At 43.6% G+C, this 14,174-nt stretch overlaps 1 protein-coding gene across 1 annotated transcript in view; it reads right to left on the bottom strand.

Moving 5' to 3' along the window:
• The window catches only part of LOC148524928 (cytochrome P450 2D20-like), a 68,858-nt gene extending 57,585 nt beyond the window's left edge, over positions 1 to 11,273 (bottom strand). Inside the window, exon 1 of the mRNA XM_088471520.1 lies at positions 10,913 to 11,273. Within this exon, the coding sequence (XP_088327646.1) occupies positions 10,913 to 11,116 (204 nt within the window). The 5' untranslated portion in view covers positions 11,117 to 11,273. The remainder of the gene's footprint in view (positions 1 to 10,912) is intronic.
• Between the last annotated feature and the right edge of the window lie 2,901 nt (positions 11,274 to 14,174).

The following is a 14,174-nucleotide window of genomic DNA, read 5'->3' as shown; positions in this document are numbered from 1 at the left end:
AGAGTTCAATGTAAAAAGAAATAGTGGGCGCTAATCAGGGTGCAATTAAAAAAGGTATTTAATAAAGGGCAATAGGAGTAAACTCCAAGAGATAAAAACACATGTGGAAATACATGAATGAAAATGTATAAATTAAATGAAGATGCAACAAATGAAAAATATTAAAATTAAAAATAATAAAAATAATAAATAACAATGAAAAATAAAAAATATTGAAATGAACCCTAAAAAATGAAAAATAATGAATGATGAAAATAATATGAAATGATACAGTAAACACGCAGTGTATGCATACACAATAATGATAAATCACAATGCACCACTACTCGTATGGTGCTGCACATAGAACTACATAAGTGTATTGAACCACAGAGCAATTGCTGTTTGATAAACACAGATGTAGCAATGTTGAAAGATTAGGATACTAGGATCACTTGGCAAAAGAGATACATGTCCTTCAAAAAAATGTATACATTTGTATCTGGAATTGTTCCTGCTAAAAGTTGTTCCCAAAAAGAAATTTCCTGAAGCAAGGTATAAATGGATTGTAGCTCGTAAATATATAACAATCCCAGTTAGAGCTATGAATGGATCCAAAACGAATATTAGTAGTTGGAGGCTGTGGATTTGCAGCGTGGGTTGTCAGACGGGAGAAAGTTAATCACATGCATGTGTGTTTGGTAAATGTCCCGCTCAGTTTTCCTGCCCTGAATGTGTCCCTTCTATTCAGACCAAATGCTGCATGGCCAGCGAGCCGGCAGTAGTATTTACCAGTATGATGGTCAAATGAACAGGGACCCACGATCAGGGGAACAGCAGCCCATATACTCTATGCCTCTCCACAGCGGGCACTCGTGTAACGCGTTTCTCCGCCTATACGCCCATCAGTGGTTTCCTCAGACAGTGTCAGGTAGCTACCAGGGTTGGACCCAGGATGGACCTGGGTAATGGTGCAGTGTAAACGGTTCAACCCGGGTTATCTGACCTGGGTCATGCCTAAAATGAGCTGATTGGTGGTTGTGGGGCATTCACCTCCCACTTTTTATGACCTCACAGGTTTAGCAGGGCAGACCTGAGTTCAGTGTGAACAGGGCTGACCTGGGAGTAACCCAGATCGAAGCTGCAGTGTAAATGGGTCTGACCTGGGTCTGACCAGGGTTGGAACCATGTCCAAAAACGAAAAGAGGTATTAGTTAGTAGTTGGGTCCAGAGATTCGAACAAGAGTTAATTAGAACTAAAAATGACAAATTTACACGGATTCCATAAATTATGAGAGAAAATAAATAAACACTTTGTCACAACCCGAGTCTGTTTCTCCTGCCGTTGGGTCACTTATCGATTCTGCCAGAATTCTGTCATATCCTAGACATGCAGGCTTCAGTATTTCCCGGCCTGCTAGGCCACAGACAACATCAGAACCTGCTCTAGAGTATTGCAATGACAAGTCCCGATCACCTGATTGTAGCAGCCAATCGAGTGACAGCCTGAGCCTTCCCATACCACCTGACTCTGCTCAGCCTATCCCTGGTAACCCAGGGGTATATCTCCCAGCTGCAGGCTGTACCAAATCACCAGTACTATGTCTAACCTCGGTTTCTACTGAGTATTGCATTCCTGGATTTCCATTGATGCAGGTTTGTCCCTGTTTGCTTCATGGCTTCTTGCAAGTTTTTTACACCTGTGGCAGCTATTCCACTGGCTGCACAGGTAATCTCAGCCTGTTCCATTTACCTGAACCAGTGCCACGCCTGTGTATATACCATCCATGCTGCACAGTGAGTTTCTGCTGGTTCCTGCTCCATTGGTGCTGTTCCTGGTATCACTATCCATACTGGTGTTCGGTCTGCATTAGGTCCTGCTACCATCTGAGTGCTCTTTATCCTGGACTACAGCGACAACCCAGTTCGAGCCTGGTAAATACATTGCCAAGATCTACCACTCCAGCATTCCGGTTTAGAGATACAAGTAAGAAGAGTGTTATTATATGTTATCTACAGTAACAACCCAGTACCAGCCTGGTCAATCAACTGCTACACTCTTCTCTGCTATACATACCAACCTGTCTCCAACACCAAAGTACCTGGTGGTCTAGTGGGTAAGATACGGCATCTCTCCGCCGAGACCCGGGTTCTATTCCCGGTCAGGGAAGTGTTCTCTACCTCATGCCAGGTGGTCTACTCAGGCCTGCCAGCTTTCTCTACACACTTCCAGACATCCATACAGGCTTTTTTCAGACACCGGGTTCACAAACAACTTCAAGTCTGACACACTTGTCTTAAAAACAAGAATGACAATCAAGTCTCCTCTCACAACCCAACATATATACAGATCTAGAGAATGTAATAATTACATATACACCAGATTATTTACTTCTGATCATTTAGGTATAGACAAACTATGCACAGACCAAATACACCACAACATACAACACAAATTTTTTCCTCTCCAAATTGGCATGGAACAAAACCAAATCCCCACTTTCAAGTTCAAAATGTCCCTTTTTGACCAAAATCATCAAAGGTCAGGACCTTTTACAGTAAAAGTCAATACGAACATTTACAACAAAAAACACCAAAAATGCTAAGAGGAAATAAGACTGCAAAGAAAAATAAACAATTTCAAAACCTAGTTAATCTGCAGGGTATCTTTAACCTGTCATCTAAACAATGAGCAGATGCAGACATGTATCTACTTACTAAAGGTCTAATGCTGCGTACACACGGTACGATCAGTCAGCGATAACGATATCGCTGACTGATCTCCCTTCACCTTTCTGGTGTGCTGTATGATCGATAACGTTCATCCAGCACACCACCAACCCAGCAACGACGGTCCAGCGATGACCGATCGCGGGTCCTTATGTGCCCTGGTCGATATCGACCAGGTTGGCCTGCATGCATGGCCGATGGACGATACCATTAACGTCCATACGTGCCTGCGCATCTCTAATCGTTTGAGGGTTGGAGGGCACCAAAAAACTTATATTGTTAATATTCGTTAATTTTTATCGTACCGTGTGTGTACGCATCATTATGTTTGCTCCTACTAATAATCATCTGTTTGAACTGTTCACAGAGCTAAATTGATTTGTACATTGCCTCTGTGGAAAAAGATACTTAAATACTGAAATAATTAACACATGTAGAAGGGAAGAATCTTTTCTACCAATAATACTGGATAGAGTGGATAAACAATGTAATAAAATTTTGGTGGAACTAAGAAAGAAAATGTCAGTCGTACTGAAATAAATTCAACTCCTACCAGTATGACTAAAATTTATGATATAAAGAGGAGCCCTTTAGATGTAAATCAAATTTTTTTCCTATTATACTTATAATAAAGTTGCAATGGTTGTGTCTGTACATTTTTTGCGAGAAATATACTCCTTGGGACTGTGTATGAACTATGGAGACAAAAAAAAGTGTTCAGAATTTTTGTTTCTGTTCATTCCCGCATCACGCAAAAACTATGAGATAAATTTGGATAACATATTCAATATTGTATAGCTTAGTCACCTAGAAAGAAACTGAGGTATGTATTATCTCAATGTGACATCAAGGAGAGGAGCAATTTAGGAAAAAACAGACGCTTGACACTTGGCGCGTGCAGTGTGAAGGCTACGCAAGCCAAAAATGACTAGATGTATAAAAATATAATTTTTGGGGGGGGACAAATATACTTTTAGGGACTGTTTATGAACTATGGAGACAAAAAAAAAATATCGAATTTGCACAGGCTCGAGTCCAAAATGAATATATGAATTTAAATATGTATATAAAATATATACATACATTTCACACACCAAACACAAACTGTTATATATGTATGCATATATAAATACATAGAAGGTTAGATAGATAGATAGATAGATAGATAGATAGATAGATAGAGCTATATCTCAAGATCTATTTTGCAGGAAAATACAACTATATATTAAGCACTAATCAGGCAGCTTATCTTGATTCATGAAGTTGCAGTAGTGGATGCAAAATTCCTGGCCTTGTAGGTGCCAGGCTGAGGTAAGCTTCAGCTTACGCAGCCTGGCCAAAGAGGCAACCATCGCAACTGATGGTCGAGATGGTTGTGATGGTGATCCGAAGCAACTTCTACACCTGCTGTACTCAGATCTCTCAGATGCAGCAAGAAGGAGTCTATTTCCTCCAGACACCTACTGCTGCATTTACATTTTGTTGGACAGTATTACAGAGCAGCTTCTGTGAGGCCCTGCAATACCATCCATCTCTGAAACAGGCCCTTTATCAAGATTAGATAGAAAATTACCCTAAGAACTAGAGATGTGCACCGACCCCCATATTTTGGATCTGTATCTCCTTGTGTTTTGGATCTGGATTTGGTTTTGCCAAAGCCGCCCCTTGCATGTTTTGGATCTGTATTTTTTTTTCTAAAAAAAAATCATAAAAACAGCTAAAATCACATAATTTGGGCCTGTTTTTGTTCCTACAGTATTATTAACCTCAATAACATTTATTTCCAGTAATTTCCAGTCAATTTTGACCACCTCACAGCTCACAATATTGATTTTTTTCATCTAGTTTAGGGCCAAAAGGTTGCATCCAGCTAGCTGGCTGACTAAGCTAAGCGACAGCAGTGGGCGGCACTAACATGTGGCAGTTCAGCTTCCAACATGGCACAGAGTGGCATTGCAGTGGTAGACAGGATGGCAGTTTAATAAACTATACGACCCCTAGGAATTTTAAAAACCAAGAATGTTTTCCTTAACTAGGACAGCAGCCCGACGGAGTTGGAATATGTTTATGGACTGAAGACAGGGAAAGGATGGAAGGATTGATTCGTTTTTAATTTATTTAATTTAATGTTTTGATTCTTAAAAATTTTTATGAGGGAAGATCAATCTAGGATCAAGTTCTTCAGTTCCTAAAATACATCTTTGATCTGGAGGAGGTTTTTAATTTCTTATACATCTAATAGAAATGAGGTGGCCTTGGTTGTGGAGGTGCTGCTAGAACATACTGTAAAAAGACGTTTACTAGTTTGTACTCAGGGAGGTTGTTAGGGATAATGGGACCAAGACTTGCTGTTTACATCAGAGGGAAGCAGCCTGTAGTTCTCTGGCTGAATTAGAACTCCCAGTATCTGTGATGTTTGCTGGTCCTATGGAAGTTATTTGTCAACAACAGGTGACGTGCTTCAGGTTACGCACTGTATGTACCATGTAAATATGTATGTATGTGACCAATATACATAACTAATTTTTGTATTAAATGTATTTGCACTTTATTGCACACATCCTGGCAGGAAGATGTTCTGTGTTGCTGCTGCTCATATTTGCCCACCCCATCAACTTGGTGGTTCAGAATTTTCTTTAAAAACATGAAAGGAGCATGCAGGATGTGCTACTTGTGGCCATTACAATTTTCTGGTGCAAGATGGAATTGTCCTTGTGCCCTCCCACCCACTCTTATGTTGTATATATGAATCAGGACATTCACAGTTTAACAAAAGAAATCACTTCAGCGACAGGGACTGCCACTTGTGGCTGAAATTATTGGTTTGTTTGGACCCCCACAAAACAAGCTGCCAATGCGCAGTGGACATTGATGGCAATGATCCCATACACAAACTGGCTTTACAAAATAGGTAAGATCAGATGTCATCATCATCATCATCAGGGTGTACATCCTCTTCTTCACACAATATTAATTTGTCTCCGCTGGAATCCACCATTACAGACGCCTCTGTATTTATTTTACTTAATTGCTGGTAAAGGTCTTCCTCGTGGAATTTGTCATTCATTTTTATGAACATAATCTTTTCCACATTTTGGGGAAGTAACCTCCTACGCCGATCACTGACAAGGTTCCCGGCTGCGCTGAAAACTCTTTCAGAATGAGTACACACTGGAGGGTGAGCAACTTAAGTAAAGCAAAGCCAGTTTGTGTAAGGGACTCCAAATTGCCTTTTCCTGCCAGTAGTGAAACTGACTGTCTGACATGCCTATTTGGATGCTATCCCTAAAATAATCATCCACCATTCTCTTAATGGTGACCGTCTCAGACAAAGTCACGGTAGACATGTCACTCATTGTAGGTAGTTCTTTCAGACCCAACCAGATGTCATTAGGTTTTGCTGACTGATCTGCATCACAGAAGTGTAAAAAAGAAAAAGAAATGGGGCGCTTAAACCAAACCAATGTGTGAATCTAAAGCTGCTCACCAGACAGGGGTGGCTATCCCCTATGTATATGGAGAAAAAAAAAGAAGAACTGGGAGCGCTAAATGTCACATAAATATTTAATGTACAATATAATCATAAACAGTAATGAACATTATGTAAAAAACCGTACTGTGGCCACAGAATCTGTATAAATATGCATGCAAAATAAAAATAAATGATGGTAGAGAGTAAAAAAATGCTTTGAGGAAACAGCCGGTGATCGTTTGGCTGAGAAACGCATTAGGTTTCTGTACCCCCGCACATCGGTGCACCCAGGACTCGGACTGCATCCTCCGCTGAATTCATCTTTTGAGTCTTCTTCTATTGTCTTTATATTTTTAATAACTAATATTACTTTAGTAGAAATTGAGACTATTAGTGAAAATAACTAATCAGTCCAAATGTGAAAATTGGGCCTCATGCTGAGTTTGAACAAATTGGCTTCAAAGACACAGACTAATGTGTTGGCTTAAAAAAACACAATTCCTTGTATTTCTAACAAGTGGCCATAGTTGGAAGGTCAGTGATCTACTCCTGTGCATGGCAGTCAGTTATGTGGGCAAGGGAAGTTGTGGTGGGCATGGAGAGGTCATGGAGACAGTACATTGTTTGGTATGGATGGGCAGGGGAGTAGCGAGGGTGGTTCCAGTGGAGCATGAGCTCCGGGCACCAAAATGGACAGAGGGCACCATCCAGAGTTCCGGAATTCCTGGGGCGCTACATAGTATGACGGCCGCCTGTTAGGTTTATCTCGGTTAGTTTACACTATATCCTAAATAAGTTATGGATTTTTTTAAATATTATTAGGAGACCTGAACTAATAATAATGGTGGTAGACAGAACATGTTAGTAGTACTCACATTAATATAGGTGTAGTGTATATTTGCGAAGTAGGAGCAAAGCTGAGTAGGGAGCTTCCCATAGGTGTTCCCACTCCAGTGACAGCTGCTTGGGGCAGTAATTGCAGTAATAAGCTGTGCATAAGCTGTGCACCCCGTGGAATCTCACTCTAGCTCATGTACTCTGTCAATTTAAGTTAAATGATCAGAATATATAACACAATCTCCTCTATTGACTGATAACAATGGTTCAAAGGACATAAAAGTCAGATCCTAGGTGCTATACATAAATAAAGCAGTGTCAAAGCCAGAGCCGTAACTAGACTTTTTAGTGCCCTGTGTCAGAAAGAGCATTGGCGCCCCCCTCATTTTTCAAAGGGATATAATGTACCCAAAAAAGGACCATGGCTTCATGGGGAAGGGCCAGGGAAAAGATAGGAGAGACCAGGAGGTGCTGGGGATGAATAAAAGAGGAAGCTACAAGCAAGAATGATAATAAATAGAAATTTGACAGGCCCAAACAGCACCCCCTGACCTGTGGTGCCCTGTGCGATGGCACCAGCCGCTCTACCCTAGCTACGGCCCTGGTCAAAGCAGCTACCCCTTAATGTCAGACAGTGCATCACTAAAGCATTCCATTCCCCCAATGGGATCTCAATGCCCAGCGTGATACTGCCACTGTTTTCTGTTTTTCTCTTCACTTTCCCTGCAGGCTGGCCATACCCCACTGGCACAGTTCAGTAACAGGAGTAAAAGGAGGGTGCTATGACATGCACTTTCTCCGGCGCCATGATTCCACGCTACTCCTCTGTGGATGGGCCAGGGGCATACTACAGACTGCAGAGAGATAGTGTTTGGTAAGGAGGTGTCAGGGGTGTAGAGCAGAGAGGCAGGGGCGCTTAGAAGAGGGGGAGAGTGGGTACTAATTACCCGGGCCCATGCCTGCTGGAGGGGCCAGAAGGGGGCCTGGGTCCAGTGCCGCCCCTTCTCCTCCCTCCTACCTCACAGCAGCCCAGCACATGCTGCTGTGTGCTGGGCTGCAGTTGGAGACTGCTCGCAGCTGCTGAGCAGCAGCCACAGCAGTCTCCTATCTGTGCCTGTGGGGGGAGTGATCACACTGATTGTGCCCCCTCCTGGCTTTGCACTGGACTGAGGGGATCACAGCGACCCCCCTCCCCGGCACGCAGTGGCACAAAAATGTTTTTTGATTTTTTTTTATCCTAAGGGGGAGTGACCATGCCTCCCGTGATTAGGTTATGGCCCCTTCCACCAGCGCCACGGCAGATAGGTAGTGGTGAGTATGGAGGGGTCAGGGAGATATAGGGGCTGATTCAGACCCGCTCGCTAGATGCGATCGCTCGCATCCAGCGTATGTAATTTGTCAAAGTGACGACATGGGAAGCGATCTCTCGCCAAGGCATAAGCACACCCACTTTGGCTGTGCGAGCGATCGCTCTGTGTATGCAGACACCCATCAGCGTATGTTGAGACGCCCACTAGCGCACATCATCTCCAGATAGTGTATTAAAACATTGGTACATCGAGCACCTTCGGAAGCGATCGCAGTGCTTGTGGTTGCCTTACCCTGCCGCAAGCACTGCAAGGACTTCAGTGTAAAAAACAGGCATGTGACGTGTACTATGACGCTGCCTGTTAATTATGCACGCCTTAAAAACGGCATTGAAACACGAGGCACGCCTGCATTTGCACCTCCACACCCCTGTTATTAGTGTCCTGCCCCTGTTACCACCTACAAATAGCCTCTCCTGTCACTCATTTCACTGGGCTGTCTTTGCTGGGCGAGCAAGCGGGCTGCGATCGCACAGAGTAGTTCGCGCACGTGCAGAACGAACTGTGCGCATGTGCGTTCGCAAACCATCGGGCCGCCTGCGAGCACACAGTGCTAGCGAGCGGGTCTGAATGAGGTCCATAGTGCAGAGATATAGTGTTTGGTAAAGAGGGGTCAGAAGGGTAGTGCAAATAGGTAGTGGTAAGCATGGAGGAGTCAAAGAGGTAGTAGCGAGCAGCCCAGTAACCCTTGTAATGCTGGCCAGTTGTGGGTAAATGAGACCACTACATAGTGTTCCTGCTAGGCTGTTTCAGTGGGATGCTGCACACTTCCTGATTTGAAATGCGCGCTGTTCTGATGGCGGTGCCCTGCTGAAACAGCCATTTCTACCCACAGGCTACAGTGTCCCGTGAGGGGGGGGGATCTTCCAGTGAAACAATCACCGGCAAGTGAATAGATGCCATGAGCATGTGGGCTGGATTTATTCACACAGTGGAGAGAGCTTGGGGGCATCCCAGCATTATTGTGCTGGGCACACTCCCTACAATAATGAAAGGGGGTGTGTCTCAAGGACATGCCATCTTTTTGTGTGAGATTATTTCAGGCGCGCCCAGAGAAGTTACCTATAGACACCTACATTAGCATTTTAGATGGAGGGAATTGCACAGCCGCCTGTGTGCGGCTCTGAAATTCTGTCTATATCAGGCCCATAGTAAATTAAGTACTTCCTATAGTAGCTATAAATAAATGTGCAAAACTGCTGACACTCCCCCCACCCCACCACCACCATCAAAATTGCTCCCATCCCCATCACTTCTTCCTCACATTATACCACACTGTTGTGCCCACACATTATACCACACTGAAGTGTCCACACATTATAGCACACTGCTGTGCTCATACATTATACCACACTGCTGTGTCCACACATTATACCATGCTGCAGTGCCCACACCTTATACCACACTGCAGTGCCCGCACATTATACCACACTGCAGTGCCCACACATTATACTACACTGCTGTGCCCACACATTATACCACAATGCTGTGCCCATACATTATACTACACAGTAGTGCCCACACATTATACCAACCTGTGTCTCTCATTACACCACACTTTGGTGCATCCACATTATTCCACAATATAGTTCCTCACACATTAGGGAATGATTAAACTGATCACCTACACACAGAGGGTTTGACTCTGAGTTGCACTTTTTGCAAAAGTAATTCCAGACACCAGCAGCAATTGGAACGCAAACAGAATGCTAATGCGACTATACATCCATATTATGAGTCCTATGCATCTATGCCAGCACACCACCAAGTCCTCTGTCACTATGCTAGGAGGTGCAGGAGATGTGAATGAATGTGCATACACATGACACACCCATGAAATGTCACTCTTATGTGTGAGCACCCTGACACATGCTTAGTTGACTCTAAATCGCTCATAAGCTCTTAATGATGTGTATGCAGTCGTACAATACATGCACAATAGCTAAAAAGGCTAGATACAGCCACGTTCCAGCTTACGTGCAACTCAGAAACAGGCGCAGTGTATGTTGCCATTTTGTTGACTGTGCTAATATTCAGCCTTTTGTGAGATTACCGAGGTACTAAGTCAGATGTTCATTTGTGCTAGAAAGCCCCTGAATTCACTTCTTTTGGTCCTATTGTCTTCAGTGTTTGAAGATCAATTTTAGGGGAAGATTTATCAAAGTTTGGAGAGAGATAAATTGGAGAGAGATAAAGTACCAACCAATCGGCTCCTAACTGCCATTTTTCAAACACAGCTTGTAACATGACAGTTAGAAGCTGATTGGTTAGTACTTTATCTTTTCCACTTTATCTCTCTCCAAGCTTTGATAAATCTTCCCCTCAATGTCCTCCCAGGGTACGTCATAGTATTGAGCCCCCCCCCTCTTTTTTGTCTACAGGTTAAGCACTGTGCCAAGAGGATTGCTAAGCATCCTTCTCATGGCTGTATTTGCTCCCCATGAATGGCCACCCCCACAAGTGCACTCTGAAGCATACAGTTTCCTTGTAGAAATGCAGATGACAACATTATAAAAGAATCACTTACCTTTGATAAACTTTCAGGTAAGTTGTGGAAATCCAGAATAAACATGTTTCCAACCAAAGGCAGAGGGAAGGGTCCTGGGGGGTAGTTACCTCCTCTTTTGTTCCTCACCCAGTGAATTAGCAGAGCTAGCGCCATGACCGCGAACCCTATAACAGCAGCGTTCCGGACAGACAGCAAGGACGATTGAAAAGATAGAAGCTCCATATCTAAATCTGACTTCTCGGTTACAGCGCACGTTTTCCTTCTAATATGTCAAAATAAATGTGTATGTGGCCGTATTTCCCAGCATTACACAGTCCTCTCTACTTGTAAACAATGCTACTTTATACTCCCAGCCTCGGCCAGACACATATCCTGCCCTGCGCAGTCCCACATGTTATCAGCAGGACACAATGACGTGCAGAGTGGGAAGCAGTATTATATTTTATTCTTATTGGCCACCTTCCAATTACAGCCTCGTTTCAATCTGTAATAAAAATGTTAACTAGATGCTGTGTTTATAATGTTAGGAAACCAAAAGAAAGAGAAGGCTATTAATACAAATGGCTTGAAATGAGCAACAACTATCTGTACAAAAGACTACTAAGTTAGTGAGCAATTATAAGTCTATCAGAGAATATTTACAATTGTAAGTTCTAACTGTTGATCTATGGGGCGTGATTCATGACGGATGGCAACTGCAACAGAGTACGCAAATCGGCCGATGGTGCATATTGAGCATGCGTATGCATAGCAGTGTGCGTGCGTGAGTTAGCATTGCGATAGCTCTGCGATCACGCACGCAGACAGAAAGCCATTGCAGATCGAGGAATGGGACGCCTGCATTTGGGGGTGGTGATGGGGGAGTGGTCGGAGAAACGCAGGCGTGCCTGTTCGTTTGAACGCTGTTGCATGGGTGTGCATAAATTAGCCACTGCAGCAGCATAAGCAGCTTGAGTACTCACTGCGTGTGACGAGGTTAGCAATTTCTGAGTAAGGTCAGACCTGCTGTAAGTGTGCGTGAGGGGCCGATGTTACTCGATGTTCCCGATGTATACACAGGACTGCAAGGTATAACGGATGTGAGATATCGGTAGTGGAAGGCTCTATGCTGGCTGTGCGACGGCTTTGCGATTGCATTTATTTGCATATATTCGCAGCAGACCTCCGTGCGTAATCACAACCGCGCTCGCAATACCAATCCGTAGTGAATAAGGCCCTTTGTGCACTATATGTGGTATGCACTCTGTGGATAATAGTAGACACCAGCAGAATCAGTATATGAAGTGGGCCACGCAGTGAGAGTTAGCCAGGGCTGCAGGTTTATTGATATATCTCAAGGTATCCATCCAGGTAGCGGAGGTAATGCAAAAACATATAGAGGACCAGCCAGTCATATCTATGCAGTGGTATGCTGGTAAACGGTTACGTCATTGAAGCTGAGTACTACACAGCCATGTAGCACTGCAACACTCAATCGCAGTAAAGAGAAATTGAGCCGCGTATGAGCAGAAGCCCTGTTGGCAGCCATTTTGGTAAAGGGACTAATGCCTCAGTAAAGGCATCATGGAGACAGCACAGGAGCGCACTCTATTACCAACCCTAACACATTACACAACCTGTTTCATTGGTTCCCCATCTCACTCAAAATTCAGTTAAAGCTACTCATCCTTGCTATCAAATGCTTACAGCACTCCTCCCCATCTCTAACTTCATCTCTCACCACACTCCCTCCCTCCAGGTCACTTCCTCTCATGTTTGCCCCCATTCCCAGGAAATCACTCCTTCACCTAGTCAGACCCTAAACCAGTCTCCTCAGCTTTAAGTGCACCCTTAAAATATACCTTTATTTTAAAGCGCACAAGCCCTACTGATATCTCAATACTGCTCTCATCCTACTGTTCACTAAAAAACCTTCCCAGTTCACCCTGCAACTGTTGACCCCTTCCCATTAGTATATAAGTTCTTGCAGGCAGAGCCCTCCACCCTCCTGTTCTTCCCTAGCACACTCCATGTCATCAGTGATCCGCTCCCTTGCCTCCTTCTCCCATTTAGTGAATTAGAAGGAACTCCATTTGTAACTGTATATCAATGGACCCAAAGTGTAATATTACTGACCCCTCCAGGGTGACTGTGTTTCCAACACTAGGGTCACCGCCGAGGAGTGACTTATATATTGTATCAAATGGTTAAAAGAGGATTAAGTAGAGGGATGCAGTCAGGAAGCCAACCCCGAATGTCAAATCCCGGCAAGATACTAATGACAGGCGTCGAAATCCCGACACCTGTCATTAGACCTACGCCGGGAGCCCGACAGCCGGCTTACCGACCGAAGGTAAGCCGGGAGTGGACAGCCGTGGGGAGGGGGGAGGGAGGGTTAGGTTTTAGGACTTCCGGGGGGACTTAGGGTTAGGCAACCCCCAGGAGGGTCAGGTTTTGGCTAGTGGAAGGGGGGGGTTAGGGTTAGACACCCCTAGGGGGAGGTTAGGGTTACGCATCCCCCCCAGGAGACTTAGGTTTAGGCTGTGGTGAAGGGGGGTTAGGTTTAGGCACTTAGAGGGGAATAGGCACTAGGGAGGGAGGTTAGAGTTAGGCACCTTTAAAGGAGGGTTAGGGCTAAGGGGGGAGTAGGGTTAGTAAATACTTACCTTTGGGGCTGTCGGGATTTTCACTGCTGCCGGTCTTCCGGCATAGGTCTGGCGGTATTTCATACCGAACCCAAAGTAGATGTAGATTTTATGTCAAAAGATATTTTGCTTTTTGTGACTTTAATTTGTTTATTCTATAATATTATTTTTTTAATAGTTAGGCACAAAAAAAATATATAACAAGGTGTTTTTCAGTTTTTTTTACATTGTGTAGACATTATGTAGTTAACACTTGAATTTTATGGTAAGGATCACGAATTGGAATTTGCGGATTTTTTTTAACCCTATATTGACAATATAAGGGGGATATTTAATAAAGCTTGGAGAGAGATAAAATTGGAGAAAAATAGTACCAACCAATCAGCTTCTAACTCACTTTACAGGCTGTGTTTGAAAAATGACAGTTAGGAGCTGACTGGTTGGTGCTATCTCCTATTTTATCTCTCTCCAAGCTTAATTAAATCTCCCCCTAAGTACCATTCGAAATTCACATTATAATTATATCAATGGAGAAGCAAGAGATGTATAATCAAGGATGGCTGCTACCCTTTTATGCTGTGAAGGCAGTGATACTTTATTTTTCTGGAACACAGTATAAGTTAAATATTAAGCAGTCTATGTACTAAGCCTTGGAG

The sequence above is a fragment of the Taudactylus pleione genome, unplaced genomic scaffold, assembly GCF_031769625.1.
Source record: "Taudactylus pleione unplaced genomic scaffold, aTauple2 ptg000114l, whole genome shotgun sequence".
Lineage (NCBI taxonomy): Eukaryota > Metazoa > Chordata > Amphibia > Anura > Myobatrachidae > Taudactylus > Taudactylus pleione.
This window is presented reverse-complemented; position numbering and strand designations above follow the sequence as displayed.